General features: G+C 41.9%; 2 protein-coding genes across 7 annotated transcripts in view; one reads left to right on the forward strand and one right to left on the reverse strand.

Annotated features, from left to right (window-relative positions):
* Positions 1-13333, reverse strand: part of LOC121303196 (cytosolic purine 5'-nucleotidase-like) — a 118413-nt gene extending 105080 nt beyond the window's left edge. For 2 of the 3 annotated variants that reach the window (XM_041233747.1, XM_041233746.1), the window contains exons 1-4: positions 13157-13329; positions 4988-5061; positions 4531-4648; positions 3581-3676 (exon numbers count right to left, since the gene is read on the reverse strand). In XM_041233747.1, the coding sequence (XP_041089681.1) occupies positions 3581-3676; positions 4531-4648; positions 4988-5061; positions 13157-13296 (428 nt within the window). In that variant the 5' untranslated portion in view covers positions 13297-13329. Of the gene's footprint in view, positions 1-3580; positions 3677-4530; positions 4649-4987; positions 5062-13156 lie in introns of all 3 variants that reach the window. The other variant, XM_041233748.1, reaches the window with a different exon arrangement.
* Positions 1-25000, forward strand: part of LOC121303195 (sodium-dependent phosphate transporter 1-like) — a 66775-nt gene that overhangs the window by 26895 nt on the left and 14880 nt on the right. The gene's annotated exons all lie outside the window — the stretch shown is intronic.

Raw genomic sequence — 25000 nt, forward strand, 5'->3', positions numbered from 1 at the left:
CAACAATGGCTCTGTTTGGATCTTATCTGGGCTATACCCTATCTGTTGTCCTACTGAAGTTTCCCTTATCTTCAAGCTTGTAAAAATCCTGTATAATATATATATATATATATATATATATATATATATATATATATATATATATATATATAGTCTTAAAAGTCTTTGCTTACTCTTCCATTGTATACATTGAATAAAATATCTAGAGCTGATAATCAACCTGAATCCTGAGACTCTTTGGATAGCGGAGAATAAATCCACTACATTATCATTAGCTATACTGCTGAGTTATTCATTTTTAACTATAGATTATAAACAAAATATATAGTGTGGTGTAAAATCAAGCTGGGTTTCTTTCGCACAGCACCCTATACACTATTCTATATGTAACACATTTCATAAGTACAAAGTTCCATTACAGTCCCATAAGCAGTACTGAAGGTAAAGGTAACAGTATGAAGGATGATCATACCATGAGCTACATAACTTTTACAGACTCAGTGCTACAGGGTGAATATTTCTCATTTTGGAATCTGCTTTGCACTCACTCAGATCCAGCGACTGAACATTCGCACTCTTTCAGAGATGCAGAGTTTGATCTAAAGAAAGTCATTTCCAGAATTTACATATTTAATTTAGATATTTATGCCGTCTCTGGGGATACAGATTACCGGTTTGGGATAATAATGTACACATATATGAAACAGCTTCTTATGAAACATATGTATTTTAAAAACAGAGGTTCTCAAGATTTTTTAGAAAAAGGCAAATCACCTTTTGGGGGACCTTGGTCAACTGCTGTGGACCCCCCATGGCTCTCCACCCTTATAAAAGTTAGATCTGCAGTTTCCCCTGTGCTTTTCTCATGGTTATACTCTGCATTACCACAGGTTACCATGGTTAGCCATGTCTTTTAATAAACCTCTGTTACTGTTATTTATTTACTTGGCAGACACCTTTATCCTGTTTTAAACATTACATTAAAATGGACTGTTTCTGTATGGATACACATTGGCATGTTCAGGCACACTGCAGCTTTCCTCCAAGCTGCAGCAGCCCCTCCCTTTCATCTCCCAGCGGGCCGAAGCACATTCCAGTCAGCTGACCTTGTTGCTGAGGGGACAGCTGGATCAGCAGGGGCTATGGAAGGAATGTTAGCCTGAAGTGTGGGGCTGAGGAGGAGGTGGTATGAGGGGCTCTGACAACTCATACCTATTCTGGACACTTGGGTTAGTAGTTTCTGTTTAGCTCCCTAAAGCGTTAGGGATTAAACAAGGTTAAACGTTTTAACAGACTGGGAATGTTTGTAGCCAATCAGAAAAGCCATGAGAAGAAGCCCTCCATCACTTATAAAGTACTGCAAGATGCATCCAAGTGTAAGACTGTATGTGCACAGCATCTAATTATACATAGAAAAGATTGTAAAGAAATACACACATAAATAGGCATGGTTTATAGATTGCACATTGTGTGTATATATACATATATATATATATATATATATATAGATATAGATATAGATATAGATATAGATATAGATAGATAGATATATATTCAGTTTTTTCTATAGACAGTAGGTACAACATTTCAGGATCTATTTTCCACTACAAAACCCTAAACAGGAATCTGCGTATTACAAAAACAATGCATGTTTTGTCACACTTAAAGTATACATTGTATTATTCCATCTCTTGAAAAAGTGACGGGTCAAAAATGTGGGCTTTATAGACACTATGAGGTGACAACTGTTGTCTGAATTATTAACTTGTGAATAGAGGGCAAAAGTGTTTTGACTATTGGCTGCTGGAGTGACTACTGGGCACTTTAACCACAACTCCCATCAGTCCATTGGGCAGCACATGACATCCTTACCTACAGTACCATGCATCTTAATGAGTGCCCACCTCATACAAGGACCCATTCATAACAGCCCCTTGGCTAGCTGAGAGCTCCAGTCAGCCCTGCCAATTCTCATTAAATTGTGTCCCTGACCCAGCTAATCCTGGCTTGTTTTTGTAGAATTAATGCCTGAAATGTAAATTTATTCAAAGATATTAAGATTGTTTCAGAGGGGGGTGTGACTCTGGCAAGTGCTCACATTCTGCAGGGCCTACCTTTACCCATAATTCCACACATTTTCCCGCAAACGCTAATCTAGACTATCTTAAACTACGTGACAAAGGTGAAGCAAACAGAGAGTTAGGAACCCTTGCTCTCTAGTGAGGAGTAGGTGGAGCAGTGAGGTCATTCCGTGAACCACTATACAGGTCAGCACGGGTGACAGTCTGGCTTCAAGAGGCTCTTGAGGTGTTCACAAAGCGGCCGCTGGCACAGTGCCTGTCTATCGCTTTAAAACTGAGCACACTGCAATCATCCTAAAAAAAGCCATGGAACAAAAATTGTTTTCCAGAATATTCCCTTTAAAGCATCTAACACACATTCAATCCAGATATATCAAACTATCATGTAGCTTCACTCTTTCTTAAAGGAGATATTTCATAGAAAATGTTATGGATGAAAAGCTATTTCCTGGCACCTAATTACTTAACATATACACAATGCTGCCCAGAGGGGGGGTGGGGATGGGGCACAGCTGTACTGGGGCCCTGAGCTCAGGGGGTGCCTAAAAAATGACCCACATGATCATTTGGTGAGTAAAATAATAATTACAAGCTTTCTACAGACCTGACTAGAGTACTAGGTAGAGCATAACTAGGGATAAAGAATCACACATTAACCAAAGTGATATACATTGAATTTATACATTAGAACAATTAAGTAAGAAGTATAAACATCATGATCTTAAACAGGTCATGAACGCAGATGACCAAGCCATTGCTTCTTCACACCCAGGAGAGTGAGAGCAGATAACCAAGCCATTGCTTCTTCACACCCAGGAGAGTGACAGCAGATAACCAAGCCATTGCTTCTTTACACCCAGGAGAGTGACAGCAGATAACCAAGCCATTGCTTCTTCACACCCAGGAGAGTGACAGCAGATAACCAAGCCATTGCTTCTTCACACCCAGGAGAGTGAGCGCAGATAACCAAGCCTTTGCTTCTTCACACCCAGGAGAGTGAGAGCAGATAACCAAGCCATTGCTTCTTCACACCCAGGAGAGTGAGAGCTGATAACCAAGCCATTGCTTCTTCACACCCAGGATAGTGAGAGCAGATAACCAAGCCATTGCTTCTTCACACCCAGGAGAGTGAGAGCAGATAACCAAGCCATTGCTTCTTCACACCCAGGAGAGTGAGAGCAGATGTTGAAGAGCAACCGACCTCTGATGGACAAAGGCCAGCCCTGCTCCTGGCAGGTAGAGTCTGCTGCGATGTGGAGAAACCTGCCGGATCACCAGGGATGACCAGCGACTTCACACCTACAGGATGCAAACCTGCTCTCCTCTGACTATATGACTCACCTTGCACACCACGCGGCTGTGCCTTTACTAGGTGAGCCACATGGGTAAAAAAATTTTAAATCAGCTCTGTCACATTTGTATACTGAAGCCTGCTGTTCCATGTGGGGCCATCGGCATTCCCACTCCCATTCCCATAACAAGTGTATTCAGCAGCTCACCCCTTAAGGAACATGAAGCCATGGGTGCACACCAGGATGTTTCCATGAGTGTCCACCTTCAGCAAGTTTCCATAGAGGGTGTCAAACACCAGGCCTCTGAGAAGACAGGAAACAAGGGATTGGTTACAGCATTGACTGGATCAAAAACTAGGGGCTGGAGAAAAGTGTCAGGAGCACTCAAAACTATCACACCAAAGCACACCCTTTCTGCTCTACCATCCATAATTTCAAAACACTCAGGCACAACACTAAGGTAAACTATAAGAAACTAAGTGGAGAAGATAAATGTTTCGGCCAGTGTATTAATGACAGTATATCAGAGGATATACAAACCGCTTGTATTTTGGCAGTGAATTGGTGATTCAAGAAGAAGGTACTAGCCGACACATTCCACTTGACTTAGTTTCTTATAATTTAAAATCTGTTCCACATACCTGGCAAACACAAGCAAAGCAACAAATCTACAAAGAAGTCATTGGGCAATATGCCAACGCTAATACCAGCGTTTGAAATGACCAGGATCCAGGAGCCTCCTGGTAAAGCTGATCTGAACTGATCACGCTTGTCACAACATGAATTAGTCAAATCTGAGTCTGTGTTTCTTGACTTCTAAGGATTCAAGTAATGTACTTAATTGATTTTTGAAATCCTGGACTGGGTGCCTGGGCTAGTGTGAGTTTCAAGCCCTATAAGAAAATTGATTTTGAAACCTTGGTTTGCCCTCCTTCAGATTGAATTCCCAGTTGATAAACCCAGGCATCGATGCAGCTGTATCTGGAGGTATTTTAAACTAATCCCTGATCCACACAAACTGGTGTGTTCAAATTCCAGCCCATGAGAGCAGGAAGGCAGGAAGCCAGTGGGTAGGCAAGAGTTCCTGCCAATGCCAAAAGGCTAATGACACTACGAGCCTAAAGCATGAGCTGTCCCAACGCTTTTAAGGCACGTACCTGGTGGGGAAGGTGGGGTCGTATTTATACTGCAGGATCTCGTGAGGGTATCCAATAGACACCAGCCTGTCCAACAGCAACTCGAAGCACAGCTCCTCATATTGTGGAGACTTGTACGCTGCACACAAAACAACACAAGTTGAACTATATGTTGTTTATTCAATGGTTAAACACAAACCTTTAAAAATATGAAAAAAAATATTTAGATTCAGATTTAGATCAATTGAATCCCTTTTTAAAGCTTCCCACGGTAAATGCGCATGGTAGTTTGCAGTTTTCCCAAGCTCTCTCCATGGTTGTTAAACTATTAACTTTCTCTTGTTTTATCATTGAATAATGATAGTGAGGATTTCACCTACATTATACACAGAAATATAACCTTACTATGAAAGAGACAAACATGGTGGAGTAGATCATGACAGGGTGCGTCCCTTAGTAAGATAAGTGGGACTCTTACTTGCTATTGTGTAATCCATGTCAAACCCATAGCACTTGATCTTCTCAAGGGCCAAGCTCCTGTTTACAAATACCCTGGAAAAGAAACAAGGTTGTTAGAAATTTTTTTATATGAAAAACATGCATAGTTTTTAACAGTAATTTATTTGAAGCTATTATTTAAGAAAAAATATTGAATGCTACAGATCCTTCAGTGCTACACTTCGAGTCGACACTGTTCCTTCAGTGGGAAGTGTAGCATGGGAAAGACTGCAAATAAGTCTCCTGTTGTATTGCGCACAAAGGCTATGAAGAAATAGAGGAATGTGCTGTTTGTGTCGTGACAGAAGACCAAAAGCACAACACAGCTCATTGTAGATTTGTCTTTTAACAAAATGGTCTATCATAAAATGACCCTTATCTTCTTATGCATTATACAAGCAGCCCATCAGGCCCATCACGTGTATCGTGATGCATGCACTATGGCATCCTACATATCATCCTGCATGTCATCCTGCATGTCATCCTGCATGTCATCCTACATATCATCCTACATATCATCCTGCATATCATCCTGCATATCATCCTGCATATCATCCTTCATATCATCCTACATGTCATCCTGCATATCATCCTTCATATCATCCTTCATATCATCCTGCATGTCATCCTGCATGTCATCCTGCATGTCATCCTACATATCATCCTACATATCATCCTTCATATCATCCTTCATATCAGCCTGCATATCATCCTGCATATCATCCTGCATATCATCCTTCATATCATCCTGCATATCATCCTTCATATCATCCTGCATATCATCCTGCATGTCATCCTGCATATCATCCTACATATCATCCTACATATCATCCTTCATATCATCCTTTATATCATCCTTCATATCATCCTTTATACCATCCTTCATATCATCCTTTATATCATCCTGCATGTAACTCATAACTTTTGAAATATGCTACTGAAATACTATGATAATCCCATGGGGCAAGCAAGTGTTCTCTTAGCCACAGTGTTGACCGCCGGACACAATATGCCAAGGCCAATCACGATATGAATCAATAAATACTATCAGTGCTAAAAAGGTGTTATTTTAAGTGAAGTTCCTGTTCCTTTAGACTGAGCATTTACAAGGAAAATTGCATTTCACCACAAGGTTGTTCCCTAAGCCGAAGTGTTCTCTTAGGAGGTGTTCCTATGCAGGGAGACTGCTGTACCTCAAAGAAACACTGAGCAATTTCCAGCAAGGCAACACTATGTATTTGGAACAGATACTGCACAGCGGTCCTGACGCATCAGGCTGAGTCTAAAGAATCTCCATGATTCAACATTCCCAAAATGGCTGGGTAACCCAAACCCTCTATCTTAGAAAGTGAGTTACATTTATTTATTTATATGTAGCGCCTTTCATACTGCAGTATCTCAAAGCACTTTACAAGTCAATAAAAACTAAAGTTACAATAAAATGAATTAAAACCATTTAAAAAACTGAACACGTTACAGTAAAATCAATCCAATTGTCCCTCAATGCAAACCATTGCTCTTGTAGCGCCCAGTACCCTACCCTTAACAATGTTTACCACAGTAAATTTACATGGTAATTTAGCATTTTTCCCATGCTTTCTTCATGCTTTGATTATGCATTAACTATAGTTGACCATGTTTTTAAATTTGCTTTACCATACCTCTCTGTGCTTTAGCACAATTTCACTATGTTTAATTAATCTTAGCTACTCAAACCCACTATCTTCTACAATACAGCCCAGCACTTTACCCACTGAGCTACTCAAACCAACTACTTTCCACACAGCAGACCAGCACTCTAACCACTGAGCTCCTCAAACCCACTGCCTTCCACACTGAAGCCTAGCACTCTTACCACTGAGCTACTCAAACCCACTGCCTTCCACACAGCAGACCAGCACTCTAACCACTGAGCTACTCAAACCACCTACCTTCCACACTGCAGACCAACACTCTAACCATTGAGCTACTCAAACCAACTGCCTTCCACACTGAAGCCTAGCACTCTAACCACTGAGCTACTCAAACCACCTACCTTCCACACTGCAGCCTAGCACTATTACCACTGAGCTACTCAAACCAACTACCTTCCACACTGCAATCCAATACTCTAACCACTGAGCTACTCAAACCAACTGCCTTCCACACAGCAGCCCAGCACTCTAACCACTGCAATGAAATCTATTACTTTACTCCTAGATCATTTTCCTTCAGCTGTGTCTTTTGAAGGGACTCGTCCAGCACAGAAAGAATGGGGGGGGGGGCTCAATGGACAGTGTACACAGTGCGTTACATCCTGGGGGGCTACTCTCTCAAATAGAAAGAACAATCTTACTGCTGTGGTGTTTAAATAACTCCCCCACTTTCCCTGCACTGTGACCAGCCGCTGACATCACATTCCTGCCCATGGGCTATCATTAATCATTCACAACGATGTCAAGAAAGAGAAGGTTTCTAATTGCCAATGTCTGTAGCCTTGACATAGGATCTCTGATAGGAGACGACACACTGACAACTTTACACTGACATATAAAACATGGACTTTGTCAGACATCCAGTGAATCCATTATCCTGCCTTTTATTACCATTTCAATGATATTATTGCCTACTAGAGAAAATCCAGAACAGGGTACCAGCCTTGAAAATACCCAGGTACGCAGATCCTTTTCAGGTAATGATAAACAGTTGGAGATTTCAAGTTAACTATAGAATTTTGTAGGTTTTGTAGGCGAGGACAGCGTCTACACACTTTGAGAACGTACGGGGAGCCAGGGAGAGGCCGAACAGCAGCACGGAAAACTCGTAAACGCTGCCTTAAAAGGCAAAGGGAGATATTTTCTATGCTGTGGACGAATGGGGACGTGAAAATATGCATCCCGCAAGTCCACCGTGGTAAACCAGTCGCCCGGCCGGACAGACTGGAGTCTGTTTCAAAAACTGGCTGAGGAAACGCAGGTCCAGGATGGGGCGAAAGCCGTCGTCCTTCTTCGGCACCAGAAAGTATCTCGAGTAGAACCCCTCCCAGCAAGGCTGCCACTTCGGTCTGGAGCACCGAGCCTGAAGCAGATCCATCACGAACGTAGCCGTGATGCCATGAAAAGGAGGGGGTCCCAAGTGAAACTGAAGCGCTTAACTGCATTGTACGGTTGCGAGCACCCACGCATCTGAGGTGCAAGTGCGCCAGTAGTGCAGCGGCTGCGGGTGGACACAGACGCCTGCGCACAAGGAATCCCCCTGGAAGGGCTCTGTGACGGCATTGAGAGGTGTGGCTGAGAAGGACCCGCTACAGGGGGATGAAGAACGCCCCCGTGCGACTCTCTCCAGGTGACTGGAGAGCACTCGGGGCTCACAGATGCTGCAAGAGCCTTGTAGGGCTGAAGAGGTGTGTTCGGAGCCTAAGCAACGTGCACACATGGTATGACTGTCTTCCTATGGGATGTTAGTCCCACAGGCCTCACAGGCATGAAACCCAGCCCTGCCCGACATTGCTGGGTTGCACAGTGTGTACGGGGTGTCTACAGCAGAAGTACATGACACAGAGAGCATGTGCAGTACTTGCACCGACTACCTTGGTACTAACGCACCGCATGCACAGAGTGCTGTGCAGCACCAGGTACCATGCGCACCGAGTGCACTAAGCATGGGGCAACAGGTACCATGCGCACAGAGTGCTGTGCAGCACCAGATACCATGCGCACCGAGTGCACTAAGCATGGGGCAACAGGTACCATGCGCACAGAGTGGCGTGCAGCACCGGGTACAATGCACACCACATACACCGCGTGCACACCTGCACTGAGTACCATGAGCACCGCGTGCACCAAGTACCATGAGTACTGCATGCACCTTGTGCACCGAGTACTGCGCAGCGTCGGCTCACTGCCTTGTGCACTGAAGTAGCACGGGCCAAGCACGCACCACGGTATTTAGAAAACACCGGGGGCAGCTATGAAATGGTGCCTACCCTAACCACGTGGTCACAAGCCTAGGCAGCGCGTAGCATACAACAGGGGGACAGGGCCGAAGCCGTGGTGGGTGACTGACTTTAGCAATACAGAAAAACACAATACAATAATACAGTACAATAATAATACAGCAGTACAGATGGGAGAGAGCACACTGTCTGTTAGATTGTAAGGTGGCCTAACTCGGCAATGGGAACAAGGCAGGCCTAGCCCCGGTGGAGTAACAGCGCTCTCCCAAGTAAAAAAGCGGGGGAAAACACACACTCACTCTTTTAATAATACTGCACAGGCAGTCAACGCACAGATGACAGACAGAAAGACAAGCAGCCTGACACGCGTAGCGAGCAGGTGCTGAAGGTACAGTATTAGAAAGAGAAAAAAAGGGCTACGGTTTAGGAGCTACTGATTCCATGAAAGCGGCAAGCCAGCTTTCAGCATGAAGTGCAGGGGAACGAGCAGCCGGCTCAACACAGAGCTTTTTAAGTAATAAAAAGGGCTCAATGCAACACAGATGGTCTTACCATACCAACTTGAGAAGCGAAGAGAGAGCCTTCCCTGTGTGACGATTACATTCTCTCGGTAGGGGGAACCGAGGAGGTCATCGAGGCAGGAGTGTATCCCACCAATAGGCAGGAGTGTAGCCCATAAACAATGTTTGGTGGCCATCTTCAAATTGAAAGGGAACCTCATGTTATTACTTTATGAAAACATGACGATGGCCACTGTTTACTGTGAGGAAACAGCAATGGCAATGAACAAAAAAAAAAAGAAAAAAGAAAAGAAACGCATTTTCAACTTTATGTACTATTTATTTTGGGAATACACAACGTATTCTTTACTCTGGGGAGATTTTTCTATTGTTACATGTTGTAAGGTCTTGCTGTAAAATAAAGGGACACACGCAGGGGCCCGCCCCCTGCCCCCTGCCCCTGCTGCTGTGCTGTCTCTGCCTGCGTTCAGAGCAATATAATGGCTTTTATTACTTTGAAAAACGAATGAATATCCGAACAAATATTTAAATTATGAGGGAATACCTGAACATAAAAATCCTGTGTTCGACCCAGCAAAATATCCTTTCATTTTTATTTAGCTGGAAACAAAGTATAATTCATATTACAGTATAAAAATGCCTTAAACCTGGTTATTTCATATATCCATTATGTATTGGTTTCCTTTGCATATCTGTCCTTGAATAATATTCATAACATTTTGTTATAGGAATAATTATGAATACGGTCATTTTTTAAATACATTTCAAGCAGTGTTTGTTTGAATATTCTTCTGTACATCTTGTCCAACAGATCTTTGTATTGACATTTATAGGGAAATGGTTCTGATCAGATGGCAATTTTGTTTTCTTCGAGATATTCTCATCATCTAAAGCTACCTGCGTTGCTATGGTTACTAGATCTGTGTGCTACTAATATAATCAATACCGGAGCAGAGGTTGATGGTCAGTAAAGACATTTCTTTTACAGCACAGGCATCATCTAATTAAAAAAAAAAACACCTGAATGTATTTTTCACACATTTAGACTAAATTAAAATGTATGTTTTTAAAAAAACAAAACAAAACAAAACAAAAAAAACATTATTTGTAAGGGAGAGTAATTTTGTTTAACTGCTTAATCTTTCACTTCAGTGATTCTTGTACATCTAGTTCTGATACAATATGTTTCTATGTTTGATTTAGAGCAGTCTGTATGTGTTTTAGTTTGTGTGGACAAGGCAATTGACTTTTCCCTGTACACTGCCCTCTCTACACAATCCTCACATTAGATCTTAATTCCCAAAATATAATTGTGGATACATGTTTTGTGTGTCTTACAAAGCTTTGAGATAACACCGCAAGCCAAAACTAGAAGGATTTTAAAAATCTGGACCTCTGGATAGAGAACAATGGTTCTTTCAGCAAGATAAACATTACAGAATTTCTTTTAAAAATACCAGACACACATTCCTTCACTTTCGAGTGTCCACATTTATTGTAGTGTTTTGAAGCATGCACTTTATTAATATGTTTTTAGGAACACCTCCCATATGCTACAGTCAAATTGGATGAATGCAACATGATATATCATGTGGTATAAATGGAGTATATATAACCCTGAGCTGTGATCTGACCAGGCAGAGGGACATGATTAAAATGCAAGTTGCTTCAAAATGTCATTTTTAATATTTGTTACACTCCCCTTATTATTTCATGGCATTTGTAATCTTTCTGAGTGGTTCTGTTCAGTGCAATGCAGGTACTATGTTCCATCCTCTATGCTTTACCATACCTCACTGTGTTTTACAATGTGTACCTATGCTTTACAATGCTTCCCTATGCTTTACCAAACCTCTCTGTGCTTTACAGTGCTTCCCTATGCTTTACCAGACCTCTCTGTGCTTTACAATGCTTCCCTATGCTTTACCAGACCTCTCTGTGCTTTACAATGCTTCCCTATGCTTTACCAGACCTCTCTGTGCTTTACAATGCTTCCCTATGCTTTACCAGACCTCTCTGTGCTTTACAATGCTTCCCTATGCTTTACCAGACCTCTCTGTGCTTTACAATGCTTCCCTATGCTTTACCATACCTCTCTGTGCTTTACAATGCTTCCCTATGCTTTACCAGACCTCTCTGTGCTTTACAATGCTTCCCTATGCTTTACCAGACCTCTCTGTGCTTTACAATGCTTCCCTATGCTTTACCATACCTCTCTGTGCTTTACAATGCTTCCCTATGCTTTACCAGACCTCTCTGTGCTTTACAATGCTTCCCTATGCTTTACCATACCTCTCTGTGCTTTACAGTGCTTCCCTATGCTTTACCAGACCTCTCTGTGCTTTACAATGCTTCCCTATGCTTTACCATACCTCTCTGTGCTTTACAATGCTTCCCTATGCTTTACCATACCTCTCTGTGCTTTACAGTGCTTCCCTATGCTTTACCAGACCTCTCTGTGTTTTACAATGCTTATCTATGCTTTACCATACTTGTCTGTACTTTACAATGCTTTTACTAACCTTTTAGAATGGAGAGACCTTCTGCATCAAATTGTCTACTGGGTGTCACTGGTGACGAGTATGACGACAGGTTGAAGGAACTGAAAGTAGTTAGCTTAAAACAAGCACAGACGGGCCAAATAACCCCCTCTCGTTCCTAACACTTTAGGGTGAGGATTATTTTTCATAGCTGTGTATAGCAATGACAGGTAACATTGCTAGAGAAAGCAGCATAGTAGTTTGCCTTCTGTGGTGCAAGAATGCAGTCATTGTACTTTGGAAAGGTAAAGATATGTGGACATAAAAACTATAGGCTGGTGGTATAAGACCTCACATACCTGCCATGTCCAGCACACTCCCTAGAATGTCATTGCTCTGGATGTTAACAGCAAACTTGTGAAATCTGTGCTTTGTCATGATCGACTGTAATTCATTCAATAGATGGACCAACTGAGTCCTGAGATCTGTTCCCAATAACACAGCCCTGTGGAAGCGCAGTCACTGGCGGCTGTAGTTATTATCACGTACTGCACTCTCATATGCTTTACATCACAGTAAACTTGTTGGCTTTAAAAATTATATATTTTGGGCTAGTTTTTCAAAATCCAATCATACTGACACAGATTTGTAGGACTAAAATGCATGACTAATTAAAACTATTTGAACGACCAATTTGAGTAATTTACACAGCCGGTTAAGAGAAATTATTACCCGTGTATCAACATTCTAGAATTCCAGGTGCTGTCGGTTACAACACAGAACAAAACGAAACCTACCGACATCAGCAGCATCGGGGTATTCATTGAAAATACACGGCAGTGTGTTGTAACATAGGGGCAATACTTTAGACTGGAGTCCCCGCAGTCTAGGTGTCAGCACCAACAAAAAACAAGATTTATTAAGGAAAATCACATCTGAGCCCTCTTATGCAACACCCCCCCCCCCCCCCCCCCGATAATAAATCACAACTAACAACAACGCAGTTAAACTAAAACAATACGATTTTTTTTTCTGTACTCTTTTGAGGTTCAGGTTCAGGTTCTCTCTCTGACGGTTTGTTTGACTGGTATGCCTAAGGCATTTGACACTGGATTTAAAATGATATCATACATAGGCAAAATGAGTCGCTTACTATTAGCCATGGTAGCATGTATGGTGAATTGGAATATCTACGTATGCAATAATTAACTCACCTGTGATGGTAGTCCCTTTTCAAAGAGCGGTAGTCGACATGGTTGGCGTCCATCATCACTTTTAGGTTCTGTGGTGTCTCATGTCGACCTCTGTCCGATTCTGCCGGAGTTACCGGCGCGTCCCGGCTGATGCTTCCCATCTCAATCTGGCAGCACAGGCACGCTCTGCGCTCACTTATTTATGTTGTTGAGAAGTGTTTAAAAAAACGTCACTGTGCCCTACCTTCGTCAAAAAAAACCCTCCTGAGTACAGGAAGTTCAGTTCAAACCTGGTGTGCTCGTGCTTCTCATCATGCAGACCTCATCATTTCGACTCAGAGACGACCTGGGCTGACGATCCAAAGTCTTCTTGTGCGTGAAGATAGGTTATCAGCCCAGCGCACAACTCGTCTGCAAAAATGCTTATCTGACCGACGGAGAAAACTTGGCTGTGCAAAAACAAAAGTAGACCGCCCGGTCTCACAAGCTTGCGTGTTCGCTTTTGCATTCGTCGCCAAACATTGTCAGCTAGCTAGCCTTAGGGTTATTTAGTACAGTACCTCAACTCGCAACCCCCCCCCCCCCCCCAAAAAAAAAAAAACCCGACACAGCTCACAGAAGAGCAAGTGAGGAGAAGGCTGCTCTTGTTATAATCAATTCATTATCCGAGACTCTGCAAAAGCAAATTGGCATTGAGCCCAGACCTTACAAAATTCCACAAAAAAAAAACCGACCCCACTCGCTCCCAGTCACAAAAACACACAAAATACACACATGCACAAGCGCTTATCCTGTGTGTATTTTTAGATTGTATTGTAACGAGCTCAGTTTCCCTGCAGCACCACGGCACACATTGTTCATCATTTATTTTCTTTGCAGGCTGGTATTATAGCCAATACCTCGAAGGTCGGTACGAACTCTCTCCACTTGTGCGCTATCGTTCTTCTCTCTGTGCTAAATTTGAAGTAGTCTTGCGTTAACTTTGTCAATACCATTTATTATTTTAAAGAACAGTAAGGGTCCAAGTACAGACCCTTGTGGCTTGCTTTGTGAAAGATAGCCGGGGTTATGCGTTGTGCACGATACATTCAATATTTCTACACAGTTGTTATTCATAGACTTTTGCCCGTTAGTTATCCTTTACAAGCGGAATGTTAGACGTATATATTTACCCTGAGTCTTTTACATTGAATGTATTGTTTCTGTGCGTTTTTCAAGAAGAGCGCGAAGATGAATAGGACCAAGAACTACGTTACATACCTGCCATTTCCAGCATACCCCCTAGATCTCTACCCAGCCGAGCATCTGTAGGATGAGCTGGGTGTGAAATTCTTCATCTTGGCATTGTACTTGAAACGTGGCTTGGCAACTCTTCTGTAACTTTTTTTTTTTGTCAGCTGGTCTTGTTCTAAGACACATCAGTTTTATATTATATTAAAATCTCAGCTTGGCTGCGTTGAAACACTTTTAAGAAAATATTTTCCAGGTTTTTATTTCTGGGACGCTTGGTATTTAAAAACACCTCCTCAAGATTTCCAGTAAAAGGTTCTTGGGGTTATGTAACATGGAATACCTTGGCTGGAGAAGAGATCAAAAGCAATGAGAAACTAAACATTGCATTATCTACATGTTCCTAATATTTATTTGATCTATTACCTTTAATATCATATTGTGTATGTTCTTTGTGATTCTCTATTGTCGTTTCTGTTTAAATCATTATTACCATGCTAACTAAGTAATCCAGCAAAGAACAATCTTCGGAAAAAACTCCACAAGACTCTTCAAGGTGAGGGAGCACAGTGGTCTAGATAAGCTGCATACATCTAGTTTTCACAGGCAAAAAAATCCAAAATTGCACTAATTTTCAATTTAATGCGTAAAAATATGTATAACAATGTTGCTGTACAGTTTGTCTGCCTCCCCTAAAACTTCCACTAACAACTACGTCTCCCAGAATACAACGTCATGAGTTACTAGGAAACTGTACTCAAGAAAAACGTTCCCTGAAAGAGAAGATGACTGCCAAAACAATACTTTTGGGATATGCCTGCTTGTCAGGTATTCGTTGAACATTTTATATCAAAGCTGCCAATAGGCTCCTCCGTGGAGTGACGCCCTCGGTCCCGCCTCCCTAGGTAATAAATATTCACTGCATGGAGACTTCAGTCTCTTTTGCATTGAACCTGTGACTGTGAGTGACACATCCTCGCAAAGCTGGAGGTCATCTTCTCTTTCAGGGTACTGGGGCTACATCCGTAACCTATCGTTCCCTTTCAATTCGAAGATGACCGCCCAAACAATACTTTTGGGAAAGTATACCAAAGCCGTTGTGAGGGAGAATGAGCAGACAGCATATGAGAGACATCTTTCTACCACCATCTGGTGTTGGTGGTGTGAGCGTGCAACCTCAAGGACCCTAGTGCCTATTGAAACCATAGAGGGATCTATGACATTAAGTCGGTAGAACCCGGTAAATGTACGAGGAGTAGCCCAGCTAGCTGCAGTACAAATATCGGTCAATGAGGCAACTCTGAAGAGGGCCCATGACGTAGCCACACCTCTGCTTGAGTGCCCAGCTACCCTCCCAGGTAGGGGCAGGCCGGTATTAGTATACACAATCGAAACCGTGTCCACAATCCAACGGGACAGTCGCTGCTTAGAGAGGGCTGGACCACGGACCTGTTCACCATGACAAGTGAAGAGCTGGTCAGACTTACACAGTGCTCTCGTTCTGTTCACATAGCATCTCAATGCCCGAACTCGGCAGAGGGAATTTAATCTCCTATCTGTCTCCTCTGCAAAGGGAGGGGGATGAAAAGCCTTTATTTCCACTAAATGATTCAAGATAAATGCTGTAATCACTTCAGGGAGGAAAGCAGGGTTTATGTACAGCAACAACATGTTTCCATAGTCTCAGATATGCATACAGGAACTGCAATTTTGAAAATATTTCCATTTGTAGACATACAGCGCTCTTGTGGAAGAAGCCCTAGCATTCAACTGCGTCTGAGAGCCCTAAGGCGGACAGACGGTCTTATTCAGGGGCCAGACCCACAGTTGGAGTCTGCCAGGTTTTGGGAACCAGAGGGTGTCTTTCACCTGACTTTCATCCATGGCAGTCTCCCAGGGCCAGCCTCGCAGCAGCTGGCAGAGGTTCGAAAACTTTAGGTTACTTACTGTAACCCTGGTTCCCTGAAAGAGAAAACGATCACCAATGAACATTACGTATGGGATATGCCTACCCATTGGGCAGGTATCGATGACCTCTCTATACCAGAGCTGCCAATAGGCTCCTTACTGGGATGATGCACTCGGTCCTGCCCACCAAGGAGATAAAACTGTCATCCCGAGGAAGCCATTTCTCATTTTCCATCAAACCCATGAGGGTGATCGATATGACCTTGCGATTGGTGGTCATCTTCTCTTTCAGGGAACCAGGGTTACGGTAAGTAACCTAACGTTCCCTTTCAGGTGGGGGCAAGCCAGCACCATCATAAGCAGTCGAGACTGTGTCCACAATCCAATGTGACAGAAGCTGCTTAGAGAGGGGCAGTCCTAGAGTCCGTGTCCCGTGACAGACAAAGAGCTTCAGACTGATGCAGAGCTCTTGTCCTATCAACGTAGCATCTCAATGCCCACACTGGGCAAAGGAAATGAAATCTCTCATCCTCCGTTGAAGAAAATGGTGGTGGATGGAAGGACTCCAGTTCCACAGACTGATTATTGTGGAAGGCTGTGATCACCTTGGGGAGGAGGGTTGGTGTGCAGAGACACCCTGCTGCCATCCTCCCAAATACGCATGCAAGAGCTGTGCACAGACAGCGGCTGCAGCTCACTGACCCACTTAGCAGAAGTGATAGTCACAAGGAAGGCTGTCTTCATGGACAGGTACTTCAACTCTATGGAGTGTATGGGCTCAAGCGGGGCCTTCGTGAGAGCCTCCAGTACAGTATTAAGGCTCCATTCGGGGAGAACAGTCCTGGTAAGAGGTAACTGCTGAACGCCTTTAAGAAATTGGGTAGCCAAGAAATGTGCACCGGGAGACATCGAATCTACCAGGGCATGGCAAGCAGAAATAGCCACTAAATACACCGGCCAGGATCTGCGTACTCCTCTGCCTTCCCAGACCGCCCCCCAACCCAAGCTGGAGGCGTCCGTCATCACCACTTGGCTGTTTAACACTACTCCCATTCGCACACCCTCACAGAGATGAGAGGTCATCCTCCACCAGTGTAGGGCTCCCGAGCACGCTTGAGACACAGTCAGCTGACGGTGTCTGTCATGCTTGGTGTTGAGCTGAAACGCATTGAGCCATGCTTGTAGCGGGCACATGCGAAGCAGACCCAGCTGAATGGCCGATATGGCTGTGGCCATGTGGCAAAGTGCCCCGCCCCTGGGCTATTTATTTGTGTTGTATGTTGCATGTAGTGTGTTAATGTTGGTGTATAGTCATTGGTACACGGGATATAAACGGGTCTGTGTAACACAAGTGATTTAAAATGTATATTTGTATTTAGGCACAAGGATTGCACAGCACTTCACGTGCAGGTAATAATATGTGAGCACAGGAAATTGCACTAGATTAAGAACATAAGAACATAAGAAAGTTTACAAACGAGAGGAGGCCATTTGGCCCATCTTGCTCGTTTGGTTGTTAGTAGCTTATTGATCCCAAAATCTCATCAAGCAGCTTCTTGAAGGATCCCAGGGTGTCAGCTTCAACAACATTACTGGGAAGTTGATTCCAGACCCTCGCAATTCTCTGTGTAAAAAAGTGCTTCCTATTTTCTGTTCTGAATGCCCCTTTCTCTAATCTCCATTTGTGACCCCTGGTCCTTGTTTCTTTTTTCAGGCTGAAAAAGTCCCTTGGGTTGACACTGTCAATACCTTTTAGAATTTTGAATGCTTGAATTAGGTCGCCACGTAGTCTTCTTTGTTCAAGACTGAACAGATTCAATTCTTTTAGCCTGTCTGCATATGACATGCCTTTTAAGCCCGGAATAATTCTGGTCGCTCTTCTTTGCACTCTTTCTAGAGCAGCAATATCTTTTTTATAGCGAGGTGACCAAAACTGAACACAATATTCAAGATGAGGTCTTACTAGTGCATTGTACAGTTTTAACATTACTTCCCTTGATTTAAATTCAACACTTTTCACAATGTATCCGAGCATCTTGTTAGCCTTTTTTATCGCTTCCCCACATTGTCTAGATGAAGACATTTCTGAGTCAACAAAAACTCCTAGGTCTTTTTCATAGATTCCTTCTCCAATTTCAGTATCTCCCATATGTTATTTATAATATACATTTTTATTTCCTGCGTGCAGTACCTTACACTTTTCTCTATTAAATGTCACTTGCCATGTGTCTGCCCAGTTCTGAATCTTGTCTAGATCATTTTGAATGACCTTTGCTGCTGCAACAGTGTTTGCCACTCCTCCTACTTTTGTGTCGTCTGCAAATTTAACAAGTTTGCTTACTATACCAGAATCTAAATCATTAATGTATGTCTGTCGGTACCACTCCTGTGTGAAGAGACTGCTGCATGATCTTGGTTAACGGTTTGTAAATTACTTCTTTCATTTCTTTGAGTACTATTGGGAGGATCTCATCCGGCCCAGGGGATTTGTTTATTTTAAGAGCTCCTAGTCCCTTTAACACTTCTGCCTCAGTTATGCTAAAGTTATTTAAAACTGGATATGAACTAGATGACATGTGGGGCATGTTGTCAGTATCTTCCTTTGTAAAAACTTGTGAAAAGTAATCATTTAATATATTTGCCATTTTTTCTTCATCTACGATTTTGCCATTTGTATCTCTTAAACATTTAACCTCCTCTTTGAATGTTCGCTTGCTGTTGTAATATTGGAAAAACATTTTGGAATTGGTTTTAGCCCCCTTAGCAATGTTCATTTCTATTTCTCGCTTGGCCTTTCTAACTTCCTTTTTGACTTGCGTTTGCAGTTCTGTGTACTCTTTTTGCGTACTTTCTTTTTGGTCCTTTTTTAATGCTCTGTAAAGTGCCTTTTTTCGCTGAATATTTTTTTTAATTGATCTATTAAACCATTTTGGCAATTTAGTTTTACAATTAGATTTGTCTACTTTAGGGATGTAATTGTTTTGCGCCTCTAGTACTATATTTTTGAAGAACAACCATCCTTCTTCTGTGGGTGTTTTCTGTATTTTACTCCAATCTACTTCTGTTAGTCTCTGTTTCATACCTTCATAGTTTGCTTTTCTAAAATTGTAACCCTTAGCTTTAGTCATTACTTTTGGGGTTTTAAAAAACACTTCAAATGAGACCATGTTGTGGTCTGAGTTTGCCAGTGGTTCTCTGACTTCTGTTTTAGTTATTCTATCTTCGTTATTATTATTAATTCACATGCAGTTGTACCGAGACTCCAATTGAATGATTGATTAGCAGTCGAGTCTCAGTACAGCTGCATGCATGTTTTCACTCACTCGGGGTTGTGTGTTCGTGAGCGGAGAATGGGTGTGGAGAGGAGAGTTAAAATAATTGTTTGCCTATTTATTTTGGCCACAAGTGCCGTGTCCTGTTTTGGTGTGCTGTTTTTGTTTAATCTTTTATTTTGTTTATTAAATGCTCAGCTTCACCAAACTCCACGTCTCTGTCTGTCCTGTTCAGGGGCCCTGCTCGTGCTGCTGAGGCTGCGGCAAGTCAGTTTGGGGTGGCTGTTTAGGGCGCTTACCCTGGTGTGTGGGCTGGCCATGTCCTGCGTTCCCTCTGTCTGCTGGATGTGTCCGGTTGTTTGCTGCTGGTGTGCCCTGTAGGCGATTCCTTCGGTCACCCAGCGGAGCCATGGGGACTGGAACTGTCCTGGTGACAGAAGCTCACCAGCGTTGGACCTGCCCCACGTGGAAGAGTGGGGAGGTAGCAACATGGCCACCTGCCCACGTTGCACATCAACCCTGCTTTCCTCACCAAGGTGATCACAGCCTTCCACATTAATCAATCTGTGGAACTGGAGTCCTTCCATCCACCATCATTTGATTCAACGGAGGATGATAGATTGAATTTCCTCTGCCCAGTGCGGGCATTGAGATGCTACATGGATAGGACAAGAGCTCTGCATCAGTCTGACTAGCTTTGTCTGTCACGGGACACGGACCCTAGGACAGCCCCTCTCTAAGCAACATCTGTCACATTGGATTGTGGACACAGTCTTGACTGTGTATGATGGTGCTGACTTGCACCCACCTGGGAGGGTAGCCGCATACTCCACTAGAGGGTTGGATAGATCTTGGGCCCTGTTCAGAAGGGCCTCACTGTCCAATATTTGCACTGCGGCTAGCTGGGCTACGCCACATACTTTCTCCAGGTTCTACCGCCTTGATGTGGTAGATCCTGCTCTGCCGTCATTAAGCACACGGGTCATAAGAACATAAGAATGTAAGAAAGTTTACAAAGGTCCGAAGGGTCGAAGGTCACTCTTGAAATCGGGACTTAAAGGATGTGTTGCCGTAAGAATGTCTCTGTTTAGAAAGGGGAACAAGACTAAAGGCTAAAGTATGCATAAGAACACACATTGGACTATAGAACAATGGTCAAAGGTGCTTTGGACTGTTGATGGGTGGACAACAACACTTGTGCCTTCTGCCAGTTCTGTTGTTAATTCAATGCTTGTCTTCTTTCTATTCCTTAAGGATATAAGTATTGCTCATCCTTGTTAGAGAGCTTTGGGTCTTCCAGTCCTGGGTTTGTCAATTACAGATGATGTTCCTCTGTACTTGTTGATTATGCTTTGGATACCACACCTTGAAAATCAAGTGATGTGAGCTATTTCACTCAATGTTTTTCCTTCTTTATGCAAGTCAAGGTTGTTCTAATAATAGAAAACACTAGTGGAGGCTTTGAGTAAATTGTTGATACTCGTAATGTATCAGAGTAGCAAAATACAACGTGTCTAAGACTTTTGCACAGCAGTGTATGAGAGCAGAAACACTGCACTGCCCTCCCTGCTGTGACAGAAAAGAGACACAAGGATGTAACAACTCACAGCCACGTCTATTAAAGTCACATGCAAGCAATGTGGTCATGTGAATGCCATTCTCATTAAAGTTTACTGCAGTATACTGTGTATAGTAAAGTCACAGCAAAGCATGATAAAGCAATGCATGGTAAATTGTGTAATATAATAATAATAATAATCAAAATCTGTATTTATAGAGAGCCTTTCATGCTATGAGGTTCAAGGCACTTCACACAAGTTCACAATTACAAAGACAGACATTATAAAAACACTAACAGAGGATACAAAATACTCATGAAGGGATATAAAATACATACAATAATTAAATAAAACAATTAAAATAATCATGACATGTCAGAATAAAATCAGAAGGCTAAATGATAAAGGTAAGTCTTTAGCCTTGATTTAAAATTAACCACAGGCAGAGTTCCACTGTTGCTGAGCTTGAACACAAAAAGCAACCTCTTCTTTCTTTCTAAGGCTTACCCTTTGAGTGCAGCTCCGGCCACTATCAACTGACCTCAATGCACACTGAGGCAAATAGAGAGACAATAACTTTGACAAGTAATCTGGTGCCATTCCATTTAGTGCTTTAAACATAAGTAATAGAATTTTAAAATCAATTCTGTATTTCACTGGAAGCCAGTGCAGAGATGCCAGCATAGGAGTTCTATGTGCTCTCTTTTGTGTTCTGGTGAGAACCCTTGCAGCTGAATTTTGCACAAGCTGCAGCCGTGATAAGACTTAGTTAGTAAGCCCAGCAAACAGAGAGTTACAGTAGTCCAGTCAGCATTGTAGAATGACAGAAGTGAACTCATTTTGGCAATATTTCTTAGATGATAAAAAGACACCTTTGTAATCCTTTTAATATCTGCCTCAGAACTTAAAGCAGAGTCAAAGACAACACCCTGATTTCTCACCTCAGATTTTAATTTTGGAGTTAAGTCATCCAAGTCAAGTTGCTGCTGAGAACCTACTATCAAAACTTCTGTCTTATCAGAGTTTAATTGCATTACATTTTGGGACATCCAAATTGTGATGTCAATAATACACTCAAGTAAGACTGATAATGTCACCAGGGTTCACAGAGATCTATAACTGTGTATCATCAGCATAGCAGTGAAAATTTACAGCATGTTTACGAATAATGGCCTAACATGTATAAAGAGAATAATAATGGACCAAGTACAGAACCCTGAGGAACACCACAGGCAATACTTTCTGACTCCCCAAGCAAAACTAAAAACTGTCTGTTTGAAAGGTAAGATCTAATTCAGTTTAGATCAATTAAATACAATCAATTAAAACAGAATCAAGCTGCACTAAGGTCCAACAGAACTAGAATGGATACAGAATTTGAATCTGCACTCATGAATACATCATTGTTTACTCTTACCAGGGCAGGGAACGAAACCCAGATTGAAACTCTGCAAAAATATTATTAGTATTCAAGAATCCATTAAGCTGCTTTAACACTGCTTTAACCTCAGTTAAAAAGGAAGATTTGAAATGGGTCTAAAATTATTCATAACTGAGCTATCTGAGTTGGGTTTTTTAAGTTTTAAAGGGGCTGGAACTATTCCATTTTCCAGTGAACTATTTATAATTGCAAGAATATCATTACATAGGTAACTAAGGACATCCTTGAGAAACCTTGATGGAATGCGATGTGAAGTACTAGTAGCAGGTTTAATCTGCATTACAATCACATTGAGATCCTGTACAGTAATTAAAGAAAATGAATTAATCACTGTTTCTCCCTGTCTGAAATATTTAAATCACAACTATAGACTGGAAATTGTTCCCTAATAGTCTTTACTTTATTTTGAAAGTAATTGAGAAATTCTTCACACTTAGTAGATGACACTTCTAGGTTACTAACAGATGAAGACGAAGGATTAATTAATTTATCTATAGTTGAAAAAAGCACCCTGGAGTTATTTTTATTTACCTCAATGAGATTGGATAAGAAAACAAATCTTATAGCTTCAATGTACCTCAGCAAGTATTCTTTTGTAATGTCGTAGTAGATATGCAGTGTACACTACAAGATTATTGTGTAATTACCCCATGCTGATTTGCAGTGGTTGTGTCTGTACGTGGGGAGGTCACTTTTCACTCACTTTATTAGCTTCTTACTGTTTGTTGGAAATTGCATGGTTATAATTTGCCTGAAAGGTGGTGTCTTAACTCCGTTCTGAATCAGACATGCAATATTACAGAGACATTCAAAATATGTGAGTTTTAGGAAAAGCAGCAGTTGGTTTCTGAGAAGGGCAGCCAAAGAATGGATCCAGGGAGTCCAGTGGAATTATTGAGTTAGGGTTAGGGTTAGGGTTAGGGTTAGAGTTTGGGTTAGGGTTAGGGTTAGGGTTAGGGTTAGGGTTAGAATGGATCCCGGGAGTCCTTGTGGAATTATTGAGTTAAGAGTTTGGGTTAGAGTTAGGGTTAGGGTTAGGGTTAGAATGGATCCAGGGAGTCCTGTGGAATTATTGAGTTAGGGTTAGGGTTAGGGTTAGGGTTAGAGTTTGGGTTAGAGTTAGGGTTAGGGTTAGGGTTAGGGTTAGAATGGATCCAGGGAGTCCTGTGGAATTATTGGGTTAGGGTTAGGGTTAGGGTTAGGGTTAGGGTTAGAGTTTGGGTTAGGGTTAAGGTTAGAATGGATCTGGGTCTTGTGGAATTATTGAGTTAAGAGTTTGGGTTAGAGTTAGGGTTAGGGTTAGGGTTAGGGTTAGAATGGATCCCGGGAGTCCTTGTGGAATTATTGAGTCACCTCTTGGTCCTTTAAAGGATTAATCTGTAGTTGTGAAACACTGACACATATTCAGGCAGAAGTGATAGGGCCTTGCCCATAGCACACTTTGCACTTATGAATCATTTCAAGGTAGAGAGAGCCTGCGTGTATCTCTACAATATATAATGCTATAATAAGGAATACATTTCAAACACAGCACAGCCCCTGCGTATTGTGAAAAGTCACCAGACAATCTTGTTGCAGATATTAATATTTTTTATAATAAAATCTATATCCCATCACCAATTGTGTTAACTCTGATAAAGGCCAACTGTGCTACACCGCATAAGATCTCTTGTGAATAAATATTTAAATTAAATGAAATTAATTAATAAATTAAATTTTTTAATAAAATACACACACACACACACACACACACACACACACACACACACACACACACACACACACACACACACACACACACACACACACAGTGTTTGAATTTACTAAGGTAAAACAAAGCAGACCCTTTTATTCTGCAAGTATTTTGATTAATTAAATTACATTTGATGGTAAAGAACCTTTTGAAGTCTGTTATTGACTTTTAACACAATAGTCTTTAAACTGTATTTAATGTATTTTTTTTAATCAATGAATGTGAATAAGGCCCTGTTTTCCACAATAATAAAAGGGTACGAAACCTAAAAGTAGCAGTGACAGATTGGAGTTCTCTACCCCCACCTACAGGTCATAGCACATTACTACATACAGTACAGAGCGTTCAAAAGTGTTAGACCACTAGAAACAGTGACACCCTGCTTTTCAGTGAAACTGGAGGAGGGAGAGCATTGTGTTGAGACATTGCACTGAATTACACATAATGTTCAGCATTTCTCTTACTTCTGCAATTCCCTATAATGTCAAGCATTAAATAAACTGCTTTCAATAAGGATATTTTATTATTAAAGTAACAATAAGAGATGTTAAAATTATGAATACTCTAGCCTATACATGGAGCATATTCAATAAACATAACTAGCTTCTACACATATGGGCCTATACACACACACACACACACACACACACACACACACACACACACACACACACACACACACACACACTGCTGTGCAAAAGT

Source organism: Polyodon spathula, chromosome 31 (genome assembly GCF_017654505.1).
Source record: "Polyodon spathula isolate WHYD16114869_AA chromosome 31, ASM1765450v1, whole genome shotgun sequence".
In the NCBI taxonomy this organism is placed as follows: Eukaryota; Metazoa; Chordata; class Actinopteri; order Acipenseriformes; family Polyodontidae; genus Polyodon; species Polyodon spathula.